The sequence below is a fragment of the Meriones unguiculatus genome, chromosome 15, assembly GCF_030254825.1.
Source record: "Meriones unguiculatus strain TT.TT164.6M chromosome 15, Bangor_MerUng_6.1, whole genome shotgun sequence".
NCBI classification, from domain to species: Eukaryota; Metazoa; Chordata; class Mammalia; order Rodentia; family Muridae; genus Meriones; species Meriones unguiculatus.
Window position 1 is genome coordinate 7,635,824 of NC_083362.1, and position 25,016 is coordinate 7,660,839.

A 25,016-nucleotide genomic window follows, 5' to 3' on the forward strand; every position below is an offset into this window, starting at 1 on the left:
AATTGTTTTGATGTTTCAGTACTTTGTCTTTTGCAGTTAAAAATGTAAATAATATTTACAGAAGATAATCTTTAAGTGATTTACAAATCTCTGAATAAATGCCAAGTTCTACAGCTTGAAATTTATGTCACTTTATACAATTCTTTATATGATTTTAAACCTGTATGGCAAGAACATTTTTAACAAGAGTTAACTGAGGATATTCTGAGCCAGGCTTCATTTGAAGAAAGCTTTGCTTCCTCCTTCCTTGAGTGTTGCTGGAAGCTGCTGTTCCTGTCCTAACCTTGCCAATATTTGATTACCTCCTCAGCCTTGGGGAAAGTATTAGTAAGCAAATTTGGCAAAGAGACGACTGCTTGAGGGCCAACAGATGGCCACAAGAGTCACATTGTTCGTGTCCATCATGAAAGCAGGGCACAAGCCTTGTCAAGGAAATTTGTATAATTGAGGCATTAAGCTAAACCATAAGTACTTATTTGAGCCAGCTGTGGTGATACATGTCTGTAATCCCAACACTTAGGAGGCTGAGGCAGGAGGATGGAGAGCTGGAGGCCAAGGATGACTACTACATAACAAGATCCTGTCTCAAAAAGCAAAAGAAAACAGACAAAAACTATTCAAATATGTAAACTCAGAAATGCTCCCTGTTGTTGGGCGTGGTGGCATACATCTTTGTTCCCAACACTTGGGAGGCAGAGGCAGGAAGAGTTCTATGAGTTCCAGGCTAGCCTAAGATGTTCTGCAGAGAAACCCTGTCTTGAAAACAGCAAAACAAAACAACAAAATGCTCCCTCTTAAATATAAGTAACATTTTTGGCTACCATAAATCTGTGATATCTATTATCTTTCAACTGGCATTTTTTTACAATTTGTATTGTCTATAATCTGTAATGCCATCATAGGAGCAATGGGATTACAAGTGTAGACAAAGTGCATGTAAAAATAATTGGGTGAATAACATGAGCTTTCTGAGCCTTAGCTGGTTTACAAAATGGATATAGTGATAACTTTCATTTCCTGAGAAGTATGAAGACTGATTGTGATAAGCTAACATCATGGAGCACCTACTTATTGCTTTATTACATACCTATTTTTACAGTTCTATGATCAAACCCAGAACCTCGTGCATGCTAGCCAGACACTCTGCCACTAAGCCCCACACCCACCTCTAGGGAGCACTTACACACTCTTCATAATACTTGATGCTTGGTACATACTAATCCAATTATAATTAATATTTCAAGAGCAGCACTCTAGAATACTGGTGATCTTCAAACAAACGGCTATTCCTATTTACTCAGGAATCTTTAGGTAACATGGAAACAAATACATCTGCTCTCCTACCTCAAATCATCATTATCAGTATAAGAGCTACCACAAAGTATCTAAAGAAGGGGCCAGCCACAGAAAGTTAAGAATGTTCTTACCTGCTTTATTCAGCTGAGAGGCTTTGATTCTTTCATTAATTGCTTTCATTTGAATTATCTGTTAACACTAATGGAGTTATATTCCTGGCTCTATACCCAACATTTGACATGGGTCTTATTTTGATCCTAACCTCTTGGTTATCAGTTACCCATTTACAGGTGCGATTCAGGAACTCTGAGGTATCATCTTAAACCTTGGTAAACACCCAATGGGCAGCAAGAGTTCTCACTACCAACTTCTGCACTCACCCTTGTGCCTTAATAGTTCCTTCAAGTGTGCTATGAAACACGCTGGGATAAAAATGCTCTCACAATACCAGAGCACTGCATTATGATAAATTATGGAAATAGCTATAGCATCTTTTAACATTTTCTTTTTTTCTCTCTCTGTGTAGCCTTGGCTGTCCTGGACTCAGGTTGTACACCAGGCTGGCCTCTAACTCACAGAGATCCACCTGCCTTTGCCTACCAGAGTGCTGGGATTACAGGTGTATGCCATGGCACCCAGCCTTTTAGACTCTTACTACCCCATTTTTTTTGTGACTTAATTAACCTTCTAATAGCATTATGATACATACTCATTCTTGAGTTATTTCTGATCTCCTACTTTTGTTTCCCATGGGGGAAAAAAAAAAGCTGGCTGTGGTGGCAAAGGCAGATCTCTGTGAGTTCGAGGCCAGCTTGGTCTACAAAGTGAGTCCACGACAGCCAAGGCTACACAAAAAAGTCCTGTCTCAAAAACACAAAACAAAAACCCAAAACAAACAGAACAAAAGGAGGGAGAAAAAAGAAGAATCTGGAGCCAGCAGGACAGCTTAGTAGGTAGATGTGTTTGCTGTCAAGCTCACTGACGTGAGTTTGAGATACAGAACCTACATGATGGAAGGACAAAACACAGTCTTGCAAGTTGTTCTTTAATGTGTACACACGTACACACAAATACATGTTTTCTAAAAGAAAAAAAAAGTCACAGCCACTTAATCCTGACAGGAATTATGAACTAAATGCTAACATTGTCCTCATGGCTTTATATGTTGAAAAAATACCTAAACAAGAAACATTTGTGGTATGAGCCAAATCATTTCATTCTTATATTTTTCTTTTTATTACAGGTTATGCTTCCAAAACCTGGCCACATGGATATACAAGGACTAAGTTTATTCCTGCAAACAATATCTCACTGTGACAATGTCAGGTGTGACAGTGTTAGTATTACTGGATGAGCTATAGTATCCAGTTAGTCAACTCTTAACTGATATATTGCCACAGAGGTATTGTGCAGAAATGGTTAATATCTACTAACAGATGGCAAATGCAATTCTGGGTGTGTGTCATGTAATCAGCTGAAAGGCCTTTAACAAAACTGAGGTATTCCTGTGATACTTGGGGATTGTGTCACCTTCCAGCCCAAGACAATGCTCACTCACCACCTCCCACAATCACATTTTGTATTTGTTCCCCCTCCCCCTTGGTTTGTTTGTTTTGAGTCAGGGCTTTCACTCAAACTCAGAAATCCACCCACCTCTGCCTCCCAAGTGCTGGGATTAAAGCCACCACTGCCTGGCTAACATTTTGCACTTTTTAATGGACACACAAAGAAACGTATACATACTCATCATATAAAAATATTGCATTTTGTCCATCTATTCCTCCACTGAGTGACAAACTGATTCTTACAAGCTTGTGCTACTACCAGTCATGCAATAATAAACTGCATGCCTCCTATATGCGTAGTTAAGAGTTTGTCTAAAGACAGAATTTCTGGGACATAGAGTGTGTGACGGATTTTATTACCTATACCACCAAACTGGAAGAAAGTGGCTGCAGTAATTTACAACCCCACAACTGCTATACAAAACACTTTTTACCACATCTTTGCCAATATCATGGATTATTATAGTTTGCCTACTTTATAGGTAAAGGGCAAGACCACTACAGAAGTACTAAAAGCTGCCTCGAATTTCAGTATTAAAAGCCTATACATCTGGTGGCTGAAGTTACACCTCAGTAGAGTGCTTGTCTCACATGCATGAGGTTCTGGGTGATCCCTACCCTGAAAATAAAAACAAAAACAAAACACAACAGCAAAACAAACAAACAAAAACCCTCCGACTACACACCTAAAAACATGTATTTAGAAGAAGAAACACAATATAAGGTAGATCCTCGTACAATTTAATGAATTTATCTTCAGTTCTTAGGTTTGATTTTTGTGTTTTTAGCAGCAGGGTATGGGGAAGAGATACTTCAAATTGGGCCATTCCCTGAAACTGAAACTGCACACTGTGTCCTTGATAAGCTGCAAGTCCCAGAGCCAAATCCCTTCCTCCATGGGGACTATTACTTGCTCCTCCCAATTGAAGGCTCTGGCTCTGGACACCAGGCCCACTGGATCTCAGCTCACCTCACAGACACCTACCCTGACCCTCTTCTTCCCACAGGCAGCAGCAACTGCAGCTTCCCTCGCTCCTTTGCTCTTGCTGTGTTCATAGATCTTTCTTCAAGTGCTTGTCGTTACCTTACATGATATTACCTATCTGATTACTCCCTGTTACCTTCTTTGAAAGTACATATGAATTAAGGTCAAGGACCTGAGTTTAACCCTCACTGTACTGCTATCACCAGGAACAGGAACAGTGCCAACCTTCAATGTCCCACAGTGAGTGAGGTGGCAGTTTTGGAGGTTGATATTATGGAAATGTATGTGTTCATGCTGGATCTGCTGCTTGGTGTCCCTTCAGCTCCACAGGTACATCTGAACACACTGCTACAGACACAATGGCCCAGTGGGCCAATTAGCCATGAAGATCAAGCATGAGGTAATGGGGCCACTGCTTGCAACTTCATTAACTCAAAGTAAAAGCTTCACTAGAGAATCATAAAAGCTACAAGGCTCTGCCCTCTGTCTACTAAGGCTTAACAGGCTTGCAAAATCTGAAAATACCAGAGTTATCCTTGTGAATAACCTTGCTTCCAAACCCTGTGTCCTTCCTAGCTGTCATTTAAATCACCTTATTATCAAGGCAATAATGTGGCTCTTAAAAAAGAGAACCTTATTAGAACCATCCAAATGCCCATCAACAAGTGAATGTAAAAACAAAATGTGTTATATTCATATAATAAAATATTATTTGGCCATCAAGTAAGATACATACTCCAGCATGGATGAATTCTATTATGCTCAATAAAGAAGCTAGCCACAAAAGACCACACATTGGGCTGGGCAAGTAGAACCATGTATAACATTTGTCTAGGATGGAGGCCCTGGTTTCAATCTGTAGTGCCAGAAAGAAAAAGAAGAGAAGGCAGGGACATTTATGTGAAATAACCAGAGATGGAGACTCTGTATGAAGTAAAGATAACTGGTTTTTGTTATTTTGAGACAGAGTCTCACTATAACAGCCCAGGTTGGCTTGGATCTCATTATGTAACCCATGATGGCCTCAAATTTGCACTCCTCCTTTCTTAGAACCCACATGGTAGAAGGTAAGAAATGATCCTGAAAGTTGTCCCCAGACTTCCATATATGTATCACAGCATATATGACTCCTTCAATAAGTAAATGTTAAAAACAAAAGAAACTAACAGCTTAAAAAATGTAAAATCATTTTGACTGGTAAGGATTCACTCTACATCCTTAATGCTTTGGAACAACACAATGCATTTGCTTATTTTCTTGGCTGTGGCTAAACAGTCCACATACAGATAGATGATCCAGCTGGGGTGTGTGTGTGTGTGTGTGTGTGTGTGTGTGTGTGCATTTAGAAGCTAGAGAACAACTGCAGACATTCCTTAGGCACTGTCCACCTTATTCATGCATTCATTCATTCATTCATTCATTCATACAGGCAGTCTGTCACTAGCCTGGGGCTCATGATTAGGCTAAACAGCTGACCAGAGAGACTCTAAGATCTGCCCATCTCTGCTTCCCCAGTTCTGGGATTACAAGTGTGTACCATCATGTCTGGATTCTTAAAAAAAAAAAGTTTGTTCTGGGGATTAAACCTAGATTCTCATGCTTGCTCATTGAGCTATTTCCACAGTTTAAGTCAGATGCCTCAAGATGAGGTTACCCACTGTCCTTAGTGAACACTGGTTCAGGATGAGCAGAAAGTATTCTCTGCCTTTATGCCCATGTTGCTGTCTGTAGCAATTGCCTTTCCCAGGGTAAAAAATCAATTTGGCCCATTAGCAGAAAATGATAACACATCCACTTTGAGACAGATCTGCTAGATTAGCATCTGTCTTTCCAGCTATGGGTGGAGGAGGTGTTTGGCAAACATTTGTTTCCAGGAAAATATAACCTTACTGTGTCCTTCTATAAACACAATTTCCATAGGAAATACCCAGACCCAAAGAAAACCCTCCATTGATCATTCATTATGATTTCAATATCATTTCCCCTCCTTCTATAAACCAGGTTTTGGTTACACATAATTATTTCTGCAAAAGTAGTACTTTAGGGTAAAAAGGTCATATAGGAGGGCCTATAGGCACACATGGATCTATCCCTAGCCACATGTGAAAAGAAGATACTGGGACAGTAGACAGTGAAAGATAGGGACAACCCTCTGTTATAGAAGAACATCCTTAGTCAAGGGAGCACCTATTAGGTCCTGGTATTTCCAATAATCAACCAAGAAATCAGAAGCCAGTTTGATCACCTAGAACACAAAGTTAATATTGTCAGGTACAATCCAATTTCTGTGAGTTTCTATACTACTAAATTTGGAGATGGGTATATAGTTCAGATGGCAAAATGCTTGCATACCATGCCTTGTTCATCCCCAGCACCCATACAACACGTGTAGTGGCATAGGTCTGTAATTCCACACTTGGGAAGTGTAGGCAGGAAGTTTAGGAATTTAAGGCTAGCTAGCCTCTGCTAATTGATGTCAGCCTCAGCTACATGAGACCCTACGTCAAACAAACAAACAAACAGACTGCTATGAGGTATCCCCTATTCCCTACTTGTTTAGGCAACAAGGACTTGCCTGGAGCTATAGCACAACAGAACCAAACAAAAAGCCTCCTCTACCACAGAGGTAGGAATGAGAAGGCTGTCCTCCAATTGTTCCTTCCTTTGGAGTAAAGTTTTCTTCTCTTTTTTTGAGTAAAGTTTTCAAGGCTGCCAAGAAAATTGTTTTCCAGAGCATTCAAATCAGCATCTTAATATATAAAATCTAGGTTCTCAGTTATTAACAAACAAACAAACACAGGGGATGTGGGGGTACGTGTCTACTATTCCTGCACTCAGGAAGTAAAAGTAGCAAGAGAGTCATGGCAAGTTCAAGGTTGCATGGTCTATATAGTAGAGTTCCAGGAGCTAGGATTACATAGTAAAACCCTGTGTATAACAAACAAACAAACAAACAAACAAAAAACAAAACAAAGGCTGGTGAGATGGCTGAGAAGGTAAAGGTGCTTACAGCCAAGTCTGATGACCCGAGTTTGATCCCAGGAACCAACATGGTACAAGGAGAGAACCAACATCCACAAACTGTCCTCTGATACACATACATACACACATACACATACATGCACATGCATACGCGTGCATACACATGCACACAGTGGCATACTTCTGTTCACACACATCATTAAAATTAAAAACAAGAGCAACGACAAAAACAAACAAACAAAAAATGGAATGATATAGTTAGGTATCATGGTACATGCCTATAATGACAACACTTAGGAGACCAAAGCAGGAGAACTGAGAGTTCAAAGCCAGCCTGCACGAGTGAGGCATTGTCTCCAAAACAAAAATTAAATAACCAAAGTAACTTGGAGAGGCATGCATAGGTATTCTGACTTCATAACCATCTAAGAAGTAACACAAAGACTAAAAAAATAATTGACACCTTGTTCAAAGACTAGAAAATTGCATTCTACTATAAACATTTGAGTTTATATTTGTGTCAGAGAAGAATTATTCTAAGCCTCTTTCCCCATGGTTCAAGTACAGGTTATTATACCAAGTTTTAGTTTAAAAGATTCTATAATGCTATGTAACTACATATAACTATAACTATATATTTGGCCCATCGGACAGGGGATTTTGGAATCCTGATCAAGAGTTCAACCAGTTTTAGACTCTGAACTTCAGAGGGAATAACATCTCTTACTAAAATAAAAACTACTCAAAATCCCAACTATAACAGTAGTCTCCATTATTGCTTGGTTTGCTGTTTGCTTTGCTTGAAAGACTGGTAGGGCAAACCTTCCTGGTCTAAAGTACAGTATTAGTTATATAACTTTAAGTGTGAAAGTAACATTTCAACCAGAATCTGAAAATGTGCCTTTTATTCTGGTATTTTCCAGAAATAAAAATAAATATGAATGGATCATGGAAAGAACTGGAAAACATGTGAACGTAAACTTCATTCTACTAAGTCCATAAAGTCCTCCCATTGAGATATTTAAAACAATATTAAAAATGAGACATTTGTGCAATGTTTATTAAAATCCCACATCAAGCCTGGCTCTACCCTAGGTCCATTCTTCTACAGATATGAATGAAGAGAGTTCCAGCTGCATGGCCAAATAGGAAGGTGGGAATGAAAAATACCAAAGCAATCCAAATGAAGATAAAGAAAAGTAAAAATGTGAACATCGGGCTGGAAGGTGGATCAGAAGAGAAACTTAACTTGCAGTACAAGAAAGAGCTGAGTGTAAACTCCCTGAACTAACATGAAAGCTGGCTGTGCAGGGCAGGCGTCTGTAATCCCAGTGAACTCCCATGGGGAAACAGGATGTAGAGACCCAAGAATTCCTTGAAGCTTCCAGGCCAGCTAGCTTGTCCTACACATAGCAGAACAACAGAGACCTGTCCCAAACAAGGTGAAAGGTCAGGCCTGACGTGGGAGGCTGTAATCTGAACTTCACGCGTGCTGTGGCAGGCACACACTGCACTCATTTCCACATGTACATGTATATACACATACACGTGCATCTGCACACACATAGGTATTTTAAATGTTTTGAAATATATAATTTTATCACAGAAAAAGCATATGGAGGCTAGTGAGATGCCACACTAGGCCTGTAAACCTGAGCTTGATCCCTGGGACCCACAAGCTGGGAGAGGAAAACCAAATCCAGGATACTGTTCTCTAACCTTGAAAAGTATGTCACTGCATACACACATACACTCACATAATTTTTTGCTTTTTGAGACAGGGTTTCTCTGTGTAACCTTGGCTGCCCTGGAACCCGCTCTGTAAACCAGGCTGGCCTCAAATTCACAGAGATTCACCTGCCTCTGCCTCCCAAGTGCTAGGATTAAAGGCGTGTACCACTACCAACAGGTTCGATAATTTTTTTTAAGGCAGACATTAAAGAAATAATAATTGAGTAATTCTTGGCTTTAGAATAACTTTCAATGGAAACATACTCTGAAAGAATATACTAGACTGTTTGGTAAAGTGGTCTCACCTGCCTGCTGGCTAAACAGGCAGCTGCTTGCTGTTTTTAAAAGCTATGTCCTGAGCTAAAAAAGCAGGCAATAAGCCAGGCATAGCTATAATCCCAGTACTTGGGAGAACAGAAACAGGAGGATTTCTGTGAGTTTCAGCCAGCCAAAGTGACAGACTGGGACTTGAAAAAAGCCACAAAGATCAGAGGTTGTTTGATCCCCCGGATCTGGAATTACAGGTGGTTGTGAGCTGCCAGTGTGGGTGCTGGAAACTGAACTTGGGTCCAATGCAAGGGCATTATGTAGTCTTAACCACAGAGCCATCTATACAGCCCTTAAAGTGTCTTAATTTTTGTGTCTTATCTACTTTTTTAGATACCCAACTTCTCAAAAACCTCTTACAAATTGCCTTTTAAAAAACTTCTCTCAAACATAATCATTTCCTTTTGTCCAATGTGGAAACAAAACAAAGTCTAAAAAAAACGAAGAGACCAGCTCAGCATGTTGGTGCATGCCTGCAATCCCAGCACTCAGGGAGGCAGAGGTAGGCAGATCTCTGTGAGTTTGAGGCCAGCCCAGTCTACAAAGCGAGTCCAGGACAGCCAAGGCTACACAGAGAAACCCTGTCTTGAAAAACAAAAACAAAAAGAAAAGAGGAAGAAGGAAGGAAGGAAGGAAGGAAGGAAGGAAGGAAGAAAGAAAGAAAGAAAGAAAGAAAGAAAGAAAGAAAGAAAGAAAGAAAGAAAGAGAAAGAAAGAAAAGAGAACAAACAAGGTTTGGGACTAGGCCTGGGATCCTAGCTACTCAGGAGGCTGAAGCAAGAGGATCTCAAGTTCAAGGCCAGCCTAGGCAATTTAGTGAGACTCTGCCTCAAAAGAAAAAGTAGAAAGAGGGCTGGAATGTATCCTAAGTAGTAGAACACCTGAAAGTGTGACTAGGTAGTAAAAACTGTCTAGCATGCAGGAGGCTGTTGTGTTACCCACAATACTGCAAAAACGAAAAGAAAGAAAAAAACAAAAAAGAAAAGTTAAAAGAAGATAAAGAAAAGAACAAGGCAGCACTGCTCTGAGACAGGTCAAGGGAACAATTGACGTCACTGGGAAGTCCAAGGTCGAGGGCAAGAGCCAAGAGCTGGAAGTGTGAAACTTTGGCAATTTATTAAAAAATTAAAAAACAAAAAGGAACTTGGGCAATGCTGTCCTGTCAGTAGTTATACGGACCCTGTTGCTTTATTCTCCACTATGGTTTCTGGGAGTGAGCACAGCATGTAGGCACAGCTGTGGTACTTCAGAAAATAGCTGAAGAAAGCATGATGCTTGTGGTAAGATGGTAGACGCATTATAGAGAACAGGTGCTTGAAACAAGATAGTTGTTATTATCGCCACTTTCTCAGTCCCCTTGGTTAATGAGCTGATAACATTTTAGCTGCAAGAACGTGATGAGTACCATCATCAGTGTTTACACTTGTAAGCCTGTACACATGTAGTTTGTGTGCCTGTACACGTGGTATGTGGAGCCCAAAGGAAGATGAGTATCTTGCTCTATCACTGTCTTCTTCCCCGGAGACAAGTCCTATACCTGGAGCCAGCTGGTGGCCAGCAGTTCCTGCCATCCTCCTGCCTCTACCCTGCATATCGCTGCTGTTACAGGCAAGACTATGCCCATACCCAGGTTTTTTATATGGGAACTGAATTAGAACTCAGCTCCCCATGCTTTCACAACAGGAGTCAGTCTCTGACAAGCATCTGCGAGTGACAGGACTGTTATCTGTCTCTTCCTTAGTAAGCCACAGGGTCAGCTCTGCACTTAGAGCTGTGCTCTTCTGACGTGTCTGCCCTGGGTGGTATGCTCTAATCTGATGAACTTCCCCATGCTTTTCACAGGTTATCACTAGAACCTGTCCAGGACACAGCTGAACCTAGAAAGAGATCAACTGCTGGCCACAGGAAAAACTTTAAAACAAGTCTCAAGAACTATACTTAGCATATTTTCAACTAAATTTCTATTGCAACTGTAGTTTCAGACTAGAAAGCATTTAAAATGCATCCCAATATGTGAAACTTAAGAGAAAAATCTTAAGACTTTACCTTTAAAGATAAACTTGCAAAACAGCTAGCAAGGACCAAGTTTTACCTCAGTTCCAATATATTTAATTGAAATAGAATCTATATATCCATTTCTGCTTATTTTTGGTAAAACACAAAAGCAACCATTTCAGTGCTAAGGAGATGGTTCAGTGGGTAAAGGCACTTGCCTTCAAGCCTGCTAACCCTAACCCAAGCCAAATTCAACCCCTGAAACCCACATGGTAGAAGAACCAATTTCCACAAGTTGTCCTCTGACCTCTACATTTGTGCTGTCACACACAAACACACATACATACACACACAAACTCAAAAAGTAAATATTTCATACAAAAACTGTAAATACTCTGGAAGGTAAGGGGTGTGGAAGGGTTAAGCTTCCTTCCTGCTATCCTCCACTTAACTGTTTATTTTTTTTTTTCCTTTTGTTTTTTTGAGACAGGGTTTCTCTGTGTAGCCTTGGCTGTCCTGGACTCACTTTGTAGACCAGGCTGGCCTCGAACTCACACACATCCTCCTGCCTCTGCCTCCCAGAATGCTGGGATTACAGGTGTGCATTATTTCACCTGGCTTACTTACTGAGTTTTAAACTATATTTTATTTTTAAAGTGTATGTGCGTGTTTGCATAGGTGTACACGTGAGTGCAGGGACCATAGAGGCCAGAAGGATGCATTTGCTCCCCAGGAACTGGAGTTACAGAAAGTAGTATCCTGAGTGCTAGGGGCCTAAACTAGAGGCTGTAAAAACAGTAGCATCTCTCCAGCCCTTGCTAAGTTTTATAAGTTTTATAGTTTTATAGTGCTTCAGGACTTTCAATCTCCAAAGAACAAAATAAATAAAACAGTTGAAGCAACAAACTGGAGGCATCTCAACCTCCTGCTGTTATAGGGTCAATTATGCCGCTCTCCAGGCTGTAAACAACTCTTTAGACCTCTAAGGTTTGCTATCTATTTTACTCCCTGTTTTGGGGACATACTGGCAACATTTTTTTTTTCTTCCTGCAGAAAGAGAGAAAACTGAAACATTTTATCTCATTTACACTTGTCTCACCTTTTATCTACAAAGACTTGAGGTAGCTGTTACAACCAGTGACTAACCAGAAAGAGAATCAAAGTAAAGAAACAGAAAATACTGAATTAAGGCTGATGAAAATAAGAACAAAAGCATACAGGTCTGAATGTTCACAATGCCATGTGATTATTCTGTAAACACCCATCAGTTCAAAATTTTAAATTACACTAATTGTGGTAGACATGAAATCTCGGGTATTCTAGGCAATGTCCATATTCTATACATTGTTGACAGATATTTTTCTACTATAAACACATAAAATCTCTCTCTGGATTAAAAAAGGGAAGTAGTTTTAAAATATCTGTAACTGGCTAAAGTTCAGGGTAAGGTGCACTCATATAATGCATATTACAGCATTATTTGTTGAGTATTTTCTTTAAAATGCAGCAACTCTTGGACCCATAGCTCCCTTCTGGGAATTTAACTTTTGGAAATCAACCTGGATTGGGACAAAGCTTTATCTGCAGTCATGCCTAATGCAGTGTCTTAATAGCACCATACTGGCAATGATCTATGTGTAACAACAGAGCTGGATCAATAAATTATTATGAAGAATTTTAAAATACTGTGGAGTCATCAAAACGATGAAGCACCAAATACTGACTGACATGGAACTATGTGCTGGAAAGAGTTTACTACAAGAGTTAGTGTTATTTATGCCCTAGGAGATTTGGGATGACTTATTTTTAGGATTTTATAGAAAATTTGGAAATATTCTGCTATCAGAGAAAAACAGTTTTAAAAAACACTCTAAGATTAACTTTACAAATACAAACATTGTGGGAAATGGAGAAAAGTATACTTTTTTGGGCTTGTTCTCAAGCATATACAATTACAATGCAATCAGGATAAAGACTCCAATTAAAAATAACATTCCTGGCCAGGTGTGGTGACACATGCCTTTAATCTGTGGGTCTGAGGGCAGCCTGGTCTGCATAGTGAACTCTAGGCAACCTAGAATTCACGTAGTGAGACCCTATCGCAAAAACAAACAGGCAAACAACAACAACAATAAAAACCACACACACACCCAAATAAAACATTCCCTGACTACAGAGACGTCTGAGTTGATACAGTGACTATCCAGCCAGCTGAGGACCTGAGCAGGGATCCCTCAGCGCCATGTGAACATCAACTATGATGCCCATGTCTGTAATCCCGTTCAGTGTGTGAAGATGCAGAGTCATGAGTGTCCCTTGAGTATATTGGTCAGCTAGGCTAGCATGATCAATGAGCTCCACGTTTAGTGAGAGACCCTGTCTAAAAATAAAATACATTCACATGCGTTATACACCCATACAAATGTGTCCCCCACCAGAGAAAATATGGATTACATCGACAGAGACACAAAACATTTCCTTCAGCAGATCAGACCTGAAATTTCTTGATTAAACTGAAACTACTTTTAAAAACTAGCTTAATTTGTTCATACCAATAACGTTTGTATATTTCTAAGAAAACTTACATAGAAAGAGAAAGGTACTTTCATTTGTATTCAATTAGCAAGAAATGTAATTCCCTGTAACTCTACATTCTACTCTAAGTACTACAGTACATTTAAATAGAACTCTTCTAGGTCCCAGACATCTCTTCCATAATAAAACTTTTTCATGTGTTCAGCTATGACAGTATAGAGTCTAATAAAGTTGGTGCTTTACTATAGAGAAAACCATATAGCCTGATACCCACAATTCCTAGGTCCTGATTCTGCTTCTGACAATGTGTCCCCTTACCAGATCCATATACGGCTGTGGGCATCTTGCACAGAAACAGATCATCAGCATGCGTGGGCCAAACATTTTGGATGTCAATTTTTCATTTACACATACCCATGGGAGAGCAAAAATGAAGAAAGACCAATAGCAATAGCAATTTTGGACAAGGTTACAGAGTTACTGGAACTCTCATAGGCTGCTTGGAGGGAAGCTGGGGGCAGTCAACCGGTATAACCACTGTGGAAAACTGCTCAGCATTTCCTACTAAATCTCAAGATGCAAACGCTTTACTCTTAGTGTACTTCTGTGTGTATATCCAAGAGATATGAGGGCCTGTGACTGTCAGACACATGCCAGAGTGTTATAACACCACTTGTAAAACAACCCATCCTTGAAAACAACTGCCTGAGATATATTCTGATGGTAAAATATCAATCAGCAACAAGAATGAGCAATGACAATTACTCTACCAATGTGGATGAGTCTAATTATCCTGGGTAAAAGACAGATGAGACAGCAAATATCATTAGAAGTTAGATGCGTAACAGAATGGTGGATCAATGGAATCAGATAGAAGACCCAGAAATAAACCCACACACCTACAGATACTTCCTTTTTGACAAAGAAGACAAAACCATACAATGGAAAAAATACAGCATCTTCAACAAGTGATGCTGGTCTAACTGGATGTCTACATGTAGAAAAATGCAAATAGATCTATCTTTATCACCCTACACAAAACTAAAGTCCAAGTGGATCAAAGACCTCAACATAAAACCAGACACACTAAATCTGTTAGAAGAAAAAGTGGGGAAGAGCCTTGAACTTATTGGCACAGGAGACAATTTCCTGAACAGAAACACCAACAGCACAGGCTCTAAGATCAATAATTACTAAATAGGATCTCATGAAACTGAAAAGTTTCTGTAAAGCAAAGGATATTGTCATCAGAACAAAATGACAGCCTACAGACTGGGAAAGAATCTTCACCAACCCTATATCTGACAGAGCTAAAATCCAGAATATATAAACAACTCAAGTTTAAAAGCAACAAATCAATTTTTTAATCCAATTTAAAAATGGGGTACAGAGCTAAACAGAGAATTCTCAAGAGAGGAATATCGAATGGCAGAGAAAACACTTAAAGAAATGCTCAACGTCCTCAGTCATCAGGGAAACGCAAATCAAAATAACCCTGAGATTTCACCTTACACCCATCAGAATAGCTAAGATCAAAAAACTCAACTTACAACACATGCTGGAGAGGATGTGGAGAAAGGGGAACCCTCCTTCATTGTTAGTAGGAATGTAAACTTGTACAACCACTTTGGAAATCAACCTGGTGCTTTCTCAGAAATTAGGAATAGTGCTACCTCCAGATCCAGCTATACCACTCCTAAGCATATATCCAAAATACGCTCACGTATACAACAAGGGCATTTGTTCAACCATGTTCCTAGCAGCTTTATTCATAATAGCCAGAATCTGGAAACAACTCAGATGTTCCTCAACGGAGGAATGGATGCAGAAATTGTGGTACATTTACTGGAATACTACTTAGCAATTAAAAACTAGGAAATCATGAAATTTACAGGCAAATGGTGGGAACTAGAAAAGATCATCCTGAGTGAGGTATCTCAGAAGCAGAAAGACACACATGGTATATACTCACTTATAAGTGGATATTAGACATATAATATAGGATAAATATACTAAAATCTGTACACCTAAAGAAACTAAGCAAGGAGGAGGATCGTGGGTAAGATGATCAATCCTCATTCAGAAAGGCAAACAGGACGGACATTGGAAGACGGAGAAAACAGGAAACAGGGAACAGGACAGGAGCCTACCACAGAGGGCCTTGGAAAGACTCTACCCAGAAGGGTATTAAGGCAGATGCTGAGACTCATAGCCAAACTCTGGGCAGAGTGCAGGGACTCTTACGAAAGAAGGGGGAGATGAAAGACCTGGAAGGGACAGGAGCTCCACAAGAACAGAATCAAAAAAATCTGGTCACAGGGGTCTTTTCTGAGACTGATACTCCAACCAATGACCATGCATGGAAATAACCTAGAACCCCAGCACAGATGTAGCCTCTGGTAGCTCGGGGTCCAGTGGGTTCCCTAGTAAGGGAAACAGGGATTGTCTCTGACATGAACTCAGTGGCTGCCTCTTTGATCACCTCCTCCTGAGTGGAAAGCAGCCTTACCAGGCCACAGAGGAAGACATTGCAGCCAGTCCTGATGAGACCTGATAGGCTAGGGTCAGAGGGAAGGGGAGGAGTACCTTCCCTACCAGTGGACTGGGGGAGGGGCATGGGAGGAGAAGAGGGAGGAAGAGTGGGATTGGGAGGGAAGAGGGAGAGGCTACAGCTGGGATACAAAATAAATAAACTGTAATTAATAAAATTAATTAATTAAAAAAAAGAAGTTAGACTAGTGACTATCCATGCTGGCATAGTGACTGGAAGGTAGCATAAAGGTCGGTCAGTGGGGCTTCTCACAGTCTACTTCTCCATCTGGGTGCCGGTTACACAGTGTTTAGTTTGTGACTATGTAGTGAGCTACATACACTAAAGCACATCTATCTTTACATGAATTGAAATTGAATAAATTTTCAAATAAATATATTTGCCTGTGTCAGAGGTAAATTAGGCAATGTTAGTGCAGCTTTTGCGGTAGTTTTAACTTTGTAATTATAAAATAAATATGCACATGGAATGTTGGAGGAAAAAAAATTAAGTCCTTACAATTCCACACACACAGACCTTTGCAGGTCTGTGCAGGAACAGACTTAATGTTAAGTATTGAAAAATGTCACAAATATAAACTTAATAAACTACCTGAAACTCACAGAGGGTTCCAGTGCTCTATGTGGGCCCAGCTTCCCTAATTTCACAATAAAGGATGCTGCATAGCCATGTTACCACAGTTGTAAAACTCCCTCGCAACAAAAAAATGCGTTTTGATAGCAAAAAGCAAACTAACTATTGTTAGTTTGCTTTATATTTTATTTTACCGAACAAAAGCTAAATTACTAGACTGTTCCCATTCATACTCAAAACCTGGCAACTCTTCCTGTTGTTCCATGGCACGGAGTTCTTACAGGCCCTTTTTAGTCACTGGATAGCTAAGAGCAAATTGTCTAGACTTCTGCAAATCTCATTTTATCATCAGGATACCTGAAGAAGATAGAAATGCCAAATAGCATACAGAGCTACAGCAATATATTAGATACACCTCAGAGAGCAGTTTGTGTTGTTTTTACTTTTAAAATGAGCTACTGATTTTTAAAAACAGATTTATTTTTATGTGGTGTGTGTGTGCCACGTGTATACAGATGCCCGAAGAGGCCAGAAGAGGACATGAGATCCCTTGGAGTTGCAGCCAGATGTGGGCACCCAATATGAATACTGGGATCCAAACTCAGGTCCCCCTGGAAGAGCAGTTCACACTTTTAACTGCTGAGCCATCTCTCCAGCACTTATTTTTCACTTTTCTGAGACGGTGTCTTACTCTGTGGCCCAGGCTGTTCTTAACTCACAGCAATTCTCCTGCCTCAGCCTCCCTAGTGCTGTGATTAAAGGGGTAACCCAGTACACTCAGCAGGAAAGAGTTCTTGTAAAGGCATTTTAAAGCTTTAGATGTTGGACGTGTCATCCACTCTGGAAACCATGCAGACCCTTTCACTTACACAACCCTCATTAAACTCAAGCTGAGAATATAAACAAGGAAACACATGCCCTGATGGCTTACTCTACCCAGTAAACGAACAAACCCATCTCAGTTTCTTAAAGGTTTGTTCAAAACGTATCTGTTATGATGAGTTTCCAGAAAGAGAAATTTTCAGTGACATTGTAGAATGCCAAATCGTGAAAATGTATTTGGTGTATGTATCTGCTGGTCACCAGAAAATGAATGACTACTCAGAGGCTACGGGAATAAACGTCTGAAGCTGGCCACTCAGTCTTAAGACCTGTTTTTCACTCGTAAATGGCCGAACAGCTAAAAGCACTCACAGTCTTGCCAAGGAGTGGGGCTCAACTCCCAGCACCCACAGGCCACTCAAAACTGCCTGTTACTCCACTTCCAGAGGATCTGACACCTTCTCCAGCCTCTACAGATGCCAGCTATGCATGTGGTGCACATACACACACACAGGCAAACACTCACACACATTTGTTTATTTAAATACAATTTTAAATAAATCTTTAAAAATCTACATGTACCTTTGGGGGTAGATGTAGCATTAAAATGACAGGAAACATTCTATGAAAATGTCAAGGGAGGAACCAGAGATCTGAACACATGATTAAACACTTAAATTGATTAAATGTGTACTGGTTCAACAAATACACTTTCAAACCAGGAACTGTTCTAGGTGCTTGAAATACAACAAAACAAAGCTGTTTACTTTGTGCAGCTCATATTCCCGTTGGGTAGGAAAGCGAGTTGAACAAATATAATGAATAAACATATCACACAGTATACCTTACAGCTGTAAATTTTATGGGGGGGAAAGGTAAAGTAGCTTAAGGTGGAGTTGGGAGATACATTGGAAACTTTAAGAGAGTTAAATAAACAGGCCGTCTTGAAAACCTGACATTTACTGACTGACTGCATTATGTAAAACTTTGTGTTGTATTATTTTTCCCCTTGAAACAAGATCTTACTGTGTAGCCCTGGCTTGCCTGAACTCACTTTATAGACCAAACTGGCCTTGAACTCACAGGGATACACCTGCCTCTGTCTCCTGAGTGCTGGGATTTAATGGTGTGTGCCACTATGCTTCACATGATTCTTTTTAAATTAAATTTGGGATTTGGGAAATGACTCAGTGGTAGTGTTTTTGCATAAGTATAAGAAGTTTAGTATATACCCCCAGCAATCATGCAAAAACTTGGAGGAAGACAGTGTGTACCTGAAATCCCAGCACTGGTGAAACAGACAGGAAAGAGTATGTCTAGGGCTCACTAGCTAGCCAGTCTTGCTAATATGGTAAACTTCCAAGTTCAGTAAGAGATCAAAAATAAGGTGGAAAGTGACTGAGTAAGATACAGTGTAGACCTCTGTTCTCCACTTACACACACACACATACACACACCCCACTCTAAATTTTTCCTTGGTACCATAAATAATTTTGTGAAGACTGAAAAGGATCACAATCTTAAAACTTTTGGAATTACAACTGGCACTAAATTCATGTTCTTCTTTTTAAAAAAATCTATTATATATTTGGTTTTGTTTGTTCTAAAGATTCATAACTTACTTTTATTATTTTAAGTTGTGTGTGTGTGCGCATGTGAGTGTAGGTGCCCTTCAAGGCCAGAAGCATCAGATCCACTAGAATTGGAAATACAGGCAGTTGCAAGCCATCTTGCATGGATGCTAAGAACAGAATTCAAGTCCTCTGGAAGAGCAGTAAAGGCTGAGCCACCTTTCCAACTTTCACCATTTCCACTAAGTAATATACATTGCAGCTTAGTCCTTTAACAGAATGAATCATATTATGTCAGTGGCAATGGATAAAGATTGTGTCTGCATTCCTTTCCCTCTTTCCTTTGTCATTTTCCCACTTTGCTCATTATAAGATTCACATAGTAGGCTGTTCCTGTGATAGCACATCCATTCTTTCTCAGTTTCCTAAGACTTTAAAATTCTAACTGCTAGGAAGGCTGTGCTCTTAAGCAAAGCCTTTTGAACTTTACTTCATCCTCATTCATTAAAGTGTGCATTCATCAGAAAACCATGCAAAACCACAAGAAAGCTTTTGAGGACAAATTATGAGCACACTATAGACTAAGCAGGGGAAGGGGTTTGGGATCTTTAGCTAAACTCAAATTATCAACAGTACTTCATATTTCAGTGCTCATTATCATGCTATTTGCTTATGAAGCAGTAAAACACACATCCTTCTGGGAGTTAGTATGGATTTCCAGTAATCATTTGTCTAAGTACATTTTTAAAAAACTAAGCCAATGTATAAATACATATTTAAGGATATCTGATATTGCATAGAGGATCAAACTACTTAACCAACCTCCCATTGCATTAAAGAATTTATTTCTTTATTTAAAAGATATTTGAGTATTAACACACACACACAACCAGACAGGCAAGAATTAAATCTGATTTGCAGGTGGCTTTTGTAATTGTACCTGCTTAGGTTTCATTTCTATTAGTAAAATATTGTAGACTGCTAGGTAACACAAAGAGAAATGTTTTTAAAAGACTGCCATTCACCAACATTACCAGCAGAAATTTTGCAATATTGAACTGAGATTGTTTTTAGCCTTGATTATAATAAAAGGCTTTTCAGACTTTCCATCACCCCTGTAAATGTAACATTTAACTGTGCATGTCCTTAGCGCTGAACCATGGGCTGTCTTCACTTTGTTTTATAGATATAGAAACCTGTCTGGTGCTGTGATTCTTTTTTTTATTTTTTTTTTCCTAATCCCATTATCTCCACATAAAACAACCTGATCCCAAAATACTAACAAGGAAATGCTGGTTAAAGTCAATTGACACTTAGCAAGCTTTTGAAATGTTTTCAACACCTGGGAATGGAAACCAATAAAGCACTGGTCTCTGATCTTCAACCTATTATAACCCTTCAAAACTGAAAATGAGCCAGAGTGGTGGTGTACACTTTCAATCCCACCACGGGGGAGACTTGAGGCAGAAAGATCATGGGTCTGAGGCCACCCAAGGCTAACCAGAGAGTGCAGAAGGAGGTTGGCCTGGACTAAATACACAAGAGTGTCCAAGAAAGGAAAAACAAAACAAATAAACAAACACCAGCCAGGGGTCATAGTGCCTTAACCTGGTCTATATATCAAGCTCTAAGCCAGTTAGGGCTACATAGTGAGACTCTGTCTTTAAATAAATAAGAAAGCAAAACATCCTAAAAAATATTTAATATGCCTTACGTCTACAAATACAGATAACCAAAACAATGAAATCAACAATTTTTCTCTTGCCCCAGTTCTGGGGGGTAAAAGGACATGCCAAGGTGGTTAATATTTGTGGTGGTGTAATTTGCTTGCACACACCCCAACCAAAGATTTCTCGGTCAGAAGTGAGAAAAGGAACAGTTTACTCAGAGCATCTGATTGCTTGTCTCAAGTTGACATTCTTTCCAGACCAGCAAGATAAACAGTGTGTCTGAGAAATGTTAGTGCTTCTGTGTTTTCTACCAAAGCAGATACTCCAATTCCACATACAAACTACAATAAATAATCTACATTCCTCAGTTACAGTTTTTCCTTAACTATCATCTGGGTAACTTGTTTTCCCCAAGGCTAAGAGTTAAGAGTCAGCAGCCTACACCTCCAGCTTTGCCATCTTCAGATCATTTAAGTATGAATAGTCTCAATCCTAATATAAGGCTTTAAACATTAAAATTTCTGGCATTTCTAAAAATTGCCATTTATTAAGGAAACACATCAAGAGGAACAGGTTTTTGTCACAGGTGCAGGCCTCCAAAATAATAAAAATAAAGTCTACTTTGTCTATCTACAAAGTGTAATTCATGTTAAGTGTTACAGAACACACATGGGGGTGTGGCTAAATTTGGAGCTTCTGAAAATATTTTTATGCTGCTTTAAAATGATTTTCCAGGGGTTGGGGATTTAGCTCAGTGGTAGAGCGCTGCTTGCTTAGGGAACGCAAGGCCCTGAGTTCAGTCCTCAGCTCTGCAAAAAAAAAAAAAAAAGAAAAGAAAAGAAAAGAAAGGTAAAATGATTTTGATTTTTCAGCAAGTCAATAAACTCCTCCGATTTCAGGAACTCAGACCTTGGAAATCTAGAAACTTAGTTTCAGGGATTAAAAAAAAAAATCTATAGAAATGACCAAAGAGCGGGCTTTAACCATGGCTACAAGTAAATTTAGAGAACTTTAAATCTCGGGGGGTGGGGAGGGGCGGTCAGTGGGCCTAAGTGGAATTAAAACAAACGTTGTTTTGTATTCTATTAATAGCAGATGATTAAATGCATATCTTATTTCAAATGGAATTCATTTATAAGTACTTAGACTTACTAAACTGGCCATTAATCCCATGTCTGTTTCTGGAAAAATTCTCTCACCTAACAGGCAAGTTAAGCGACCAATCGCCAAGCGTTCTGTCAGCTTAGGTCGCTTCTTATTAAAATCTAGTGCTCTCGGACTCAAATAACTCCCCCAAGTCACTGAAGTAGAAAAAGGCAAACGCGAGCTAACACGCGCATAATACTTAGCACCGGTGTATGAAAGTGTCAAAACGGTAACAACAACAACAAAATAGCCAAAGGAGAAGCCAAGCTGAAGGGAAAAGCTGCTGTGTGGAGGAGCCCAGGAGGGGGAAGGCGCAGCAGGGCGGGCAGATCCGCTGGCAGCCAGGAGGGTTCACTGGCCGCGGGAGCCAGGTGAGCCTGGCGACGGATTCCTGCCCACCGAGGAGCTGCTCCCACATTCTTGGGCGCCTTCTTTTCTCTGAGGAAACTCGAGCTTGTCTCGCTCCTCTCTCTCTCTCTCTCTCTCTCTCTCTCTCTCTCTCTCTCTCTCTCTCTCGGATCTGGGGAGGGTTTAGTCCCAGCGGTCAGACCAGCTCAGTCACCGAGCACTAAGAGAAGCTGGGGGTGGGGTGGGTGGGGGACAAGGACCTCGGGGACCCCGCAGATTTTCGTACGCGTCTCCAGTCTCCTTCCCCCGACGCGGGAACTGTGGGGTCCCGCGGTGTCTCCGAGGGTCCCGTGTCAGGTTCCCCGCTTGATCTCAAAGGGAGAAAGGATCTCGCCCCGGCGCCCCGGCGACAATGGTCAGCTGCTTGGCACGGCTCGCGTCCCTGCCCTCGAACCCCCAAGTCCCGGGTCCCCGGGCCCCCCGGCCTCCGCCCTCAGCCTCGACCCTGCAGGGTCCCGGACCTCCCTCCTCCGGTCTCCAGCCCGCCGAGCCGCACACTTACCCGGTACGTGTTCTCCGTGAGCCGGTTCACCTCCTCCGGCCCCCGAGACATGGCTGCAGCCTCCGGGAGGGCGAGCGCGGGAGGACGCGGCGGGGCCTCGTGGCCGCCGGGCTCCGGGCGGCGGGAGCGCCTAGGGCTTGCGACTCGGCGGCCCTCGACGGTCGGCCGGTGAGAGCCAGGGCGGGTCTCCGCGGCCGGAACGTCAGAAACTTTGCGGCGCTTCGGTCCGCGAGGAGCCGCGAGGAAAACCAAGCCTGACGCGGCCGGGACTGGCAGAGGGACCGGCAGCCCCACCTGAGGCGGGCGGGTTGGGCGGGGCCGAGGGGCCGGGGGGCGGGACAGCACCACCTGAGGTGGGCGGGGCCTGGGCCGGGTAAGCCAAAGGGGGCGGGGCGGCCTCGCGCAGAGGCAGCCCGGTGGGAGGGGCCGCGTCAGTCCGGGCCCCCGCGGGGCTGGGAAGAGACTTGTTGCGCTGGGTGGGCGTGGCCTAGAGGCCGGCTCTGCCGAGCTGAAGCCCGGCCGGCGTGCAGGAATGACTGGCCCCAAGCAGAGGAGGTGGAGGGGGTGGGGGTGGGGGTTGAGAGGCCAACGGGAGGGTGAAGCCAAGGCGCCCTTACCCCGCCTGAAATGGGCGTGTCCTAGATGGCGGATGGGCGTAGCCGAAACGAGATGGGACGGGGTGGACGAGGCAGCCCTGGCGGAGGACGCCGGAGCGGCCCCGCAGAGTTGAGGCGGTGGGCGCGGTCTAGCAGACCGATGGGCGGGGCCGAAGCGGGGATGCAGGGTCTTGGGCGGCCCCCGCTGAGGCAGGCAGGGAATAGAAGGGTCGTGCGCCTGGTAGGCGCGGCCGAGCAGCCTGGTGGGCGAGGCTGGAGCGGTGCAAGGCGAGACGGGTGGGGTGTACCCCAGAAAAGGCTCTAGGGATTGATAAGTGGGACTTAAGCTCTTGGGCCCGGTGGGCCAGGCCATCTCACCGGATGCTTGGGGGAGGGGAGTTGGCGGTGGTGCGCCCTTTCCAGGCCCTCCCAGAATTCCAAACACACCCTTACGCTCTTTGCGGTGCAGTTCAGAGCTGGACCTGGACCTAGCGCATCTAGGTCTCTGGTCCCCCACAAGGTGCTGGCCCTCAAAGCTCGAGGCCCACATCCTCTGCAGGTGAATCCTCTTAAGCTTTCGGGTAACTTTGAGAAGAGGGTGTTCCGTATACCTCAAACATTGTCGATTTCTCTGATTGACTCCTTTCTGCTCACCTCCAAGATGCACAGGTCACACTTTCTCATGGATGGAGGAAAGGGTTTGCCGCTTGCAATTTTGGAAGCCCCGGGTGTGTCGAAAACATAAGTAATGCCAAGATCTGATTACTGGAATAACAGGACATAAAGAATCACTTAAAATTCCGTGCCTTACAACTGTGTAAATCACAAGATTGTTATAAAGTTTCGTGTGTGTGTGTGTGTGTGTGTGTTACAAGAAGTCACTCTTGGGCGTCATTCCTCAGTCAATATCCGCTTGTTGGAGACAGAGTCTCGTACCGGAGTAGCCAAGTTCTCTGGACTGATGGCTATCAAGTCCCTACAAGCCCCCACGGGTCCACCTGTCTCTTTCCTTTCCAGCACTGTAATTACAAGGACGTATCTACCGTATGTAGCTTTTTTACATGGGTTCTGGGGATCGAACTCAGGTTCCTATGTTTGCATCACAAACACTTTTCAGACTGACCCATCTCCTCAGGCCCCTGTTGCAGGACTTTTTGGAGTCACAGTCAGCTGAGGTGTTGAGGATGTCTGTTCTCCTTTCACCTTCCAGAGGCTAGGTAGGTGTGTGGCTCCCAGCACTTCGTTTTACTTTTTTCCAATTTTATTTTATGTGTAAGGTACTTTGCCTGCATGTATGTCTGTGCACCATGTATCTGCCTGGTGTCCTCAGAGGTCAGAGAAGGGTTTTGGATCCACTGGGACTTGGGGTCACAAATGGTTGCGAGCATCATGTGGGTGTGAGATTCAGACCTAGGCCTTCTGGGAAAACAGCCAGTGCTCTTGACTACTGAGCCATCCCTCGAGCCCCTCCTGGCGCTCCCTGTTCTATCTTCACCCAAGTCCTACCCTGTTCAACTTTAGACATGTCCTGAAGTGCACATCTAGGACTGAGGTGATCCAGACTTCAGGGCCCCACAACAGCCTCCTTCTAGCAGGAAACACTGCCCAGAATTTGAGACTTGTACTCAACAAGAGTGAGGTCTTATTCTTATGTTTAAGAGCTCCCCAGGTACAATTGCTTTGTTTATGAGCTCTTAGGATGTGAAGCTTCTAAACTGCTCCGGGACGAAGTTCGCTAGGAAACACACACAAAGAAAGCACT

The 25,016-nt window shown here is 42.1% G+C and overlaps 1 protein-coding gene across 1 annotated transcript in view; it reads right to left on the reverse strand.

Moving 5' to 3' along the window:
• The window catches only part of Baiap2l1 (BAR/IMD domain containing adaptor protein 2 like 1), a 93,218-nt gene extending 70,259 nt beyond the window's left edge, over positions 1-22,959 (reverse strand). The window contains exon 1 of the mRNA XM_021648970.2: positions 22,659-22,959. Within this exon, the coding sequence (XP_021504645.1) occupies positions 22,659-22,709 (51 nt within the window). The 5' untranslated portion in view covers positions 22,710-22,959. The remainder of the gene's footprint in view (positions 1-22,658) is intronic.
• Positions 22,960-25,016: the final 2,057 nt, after the last annotated feature.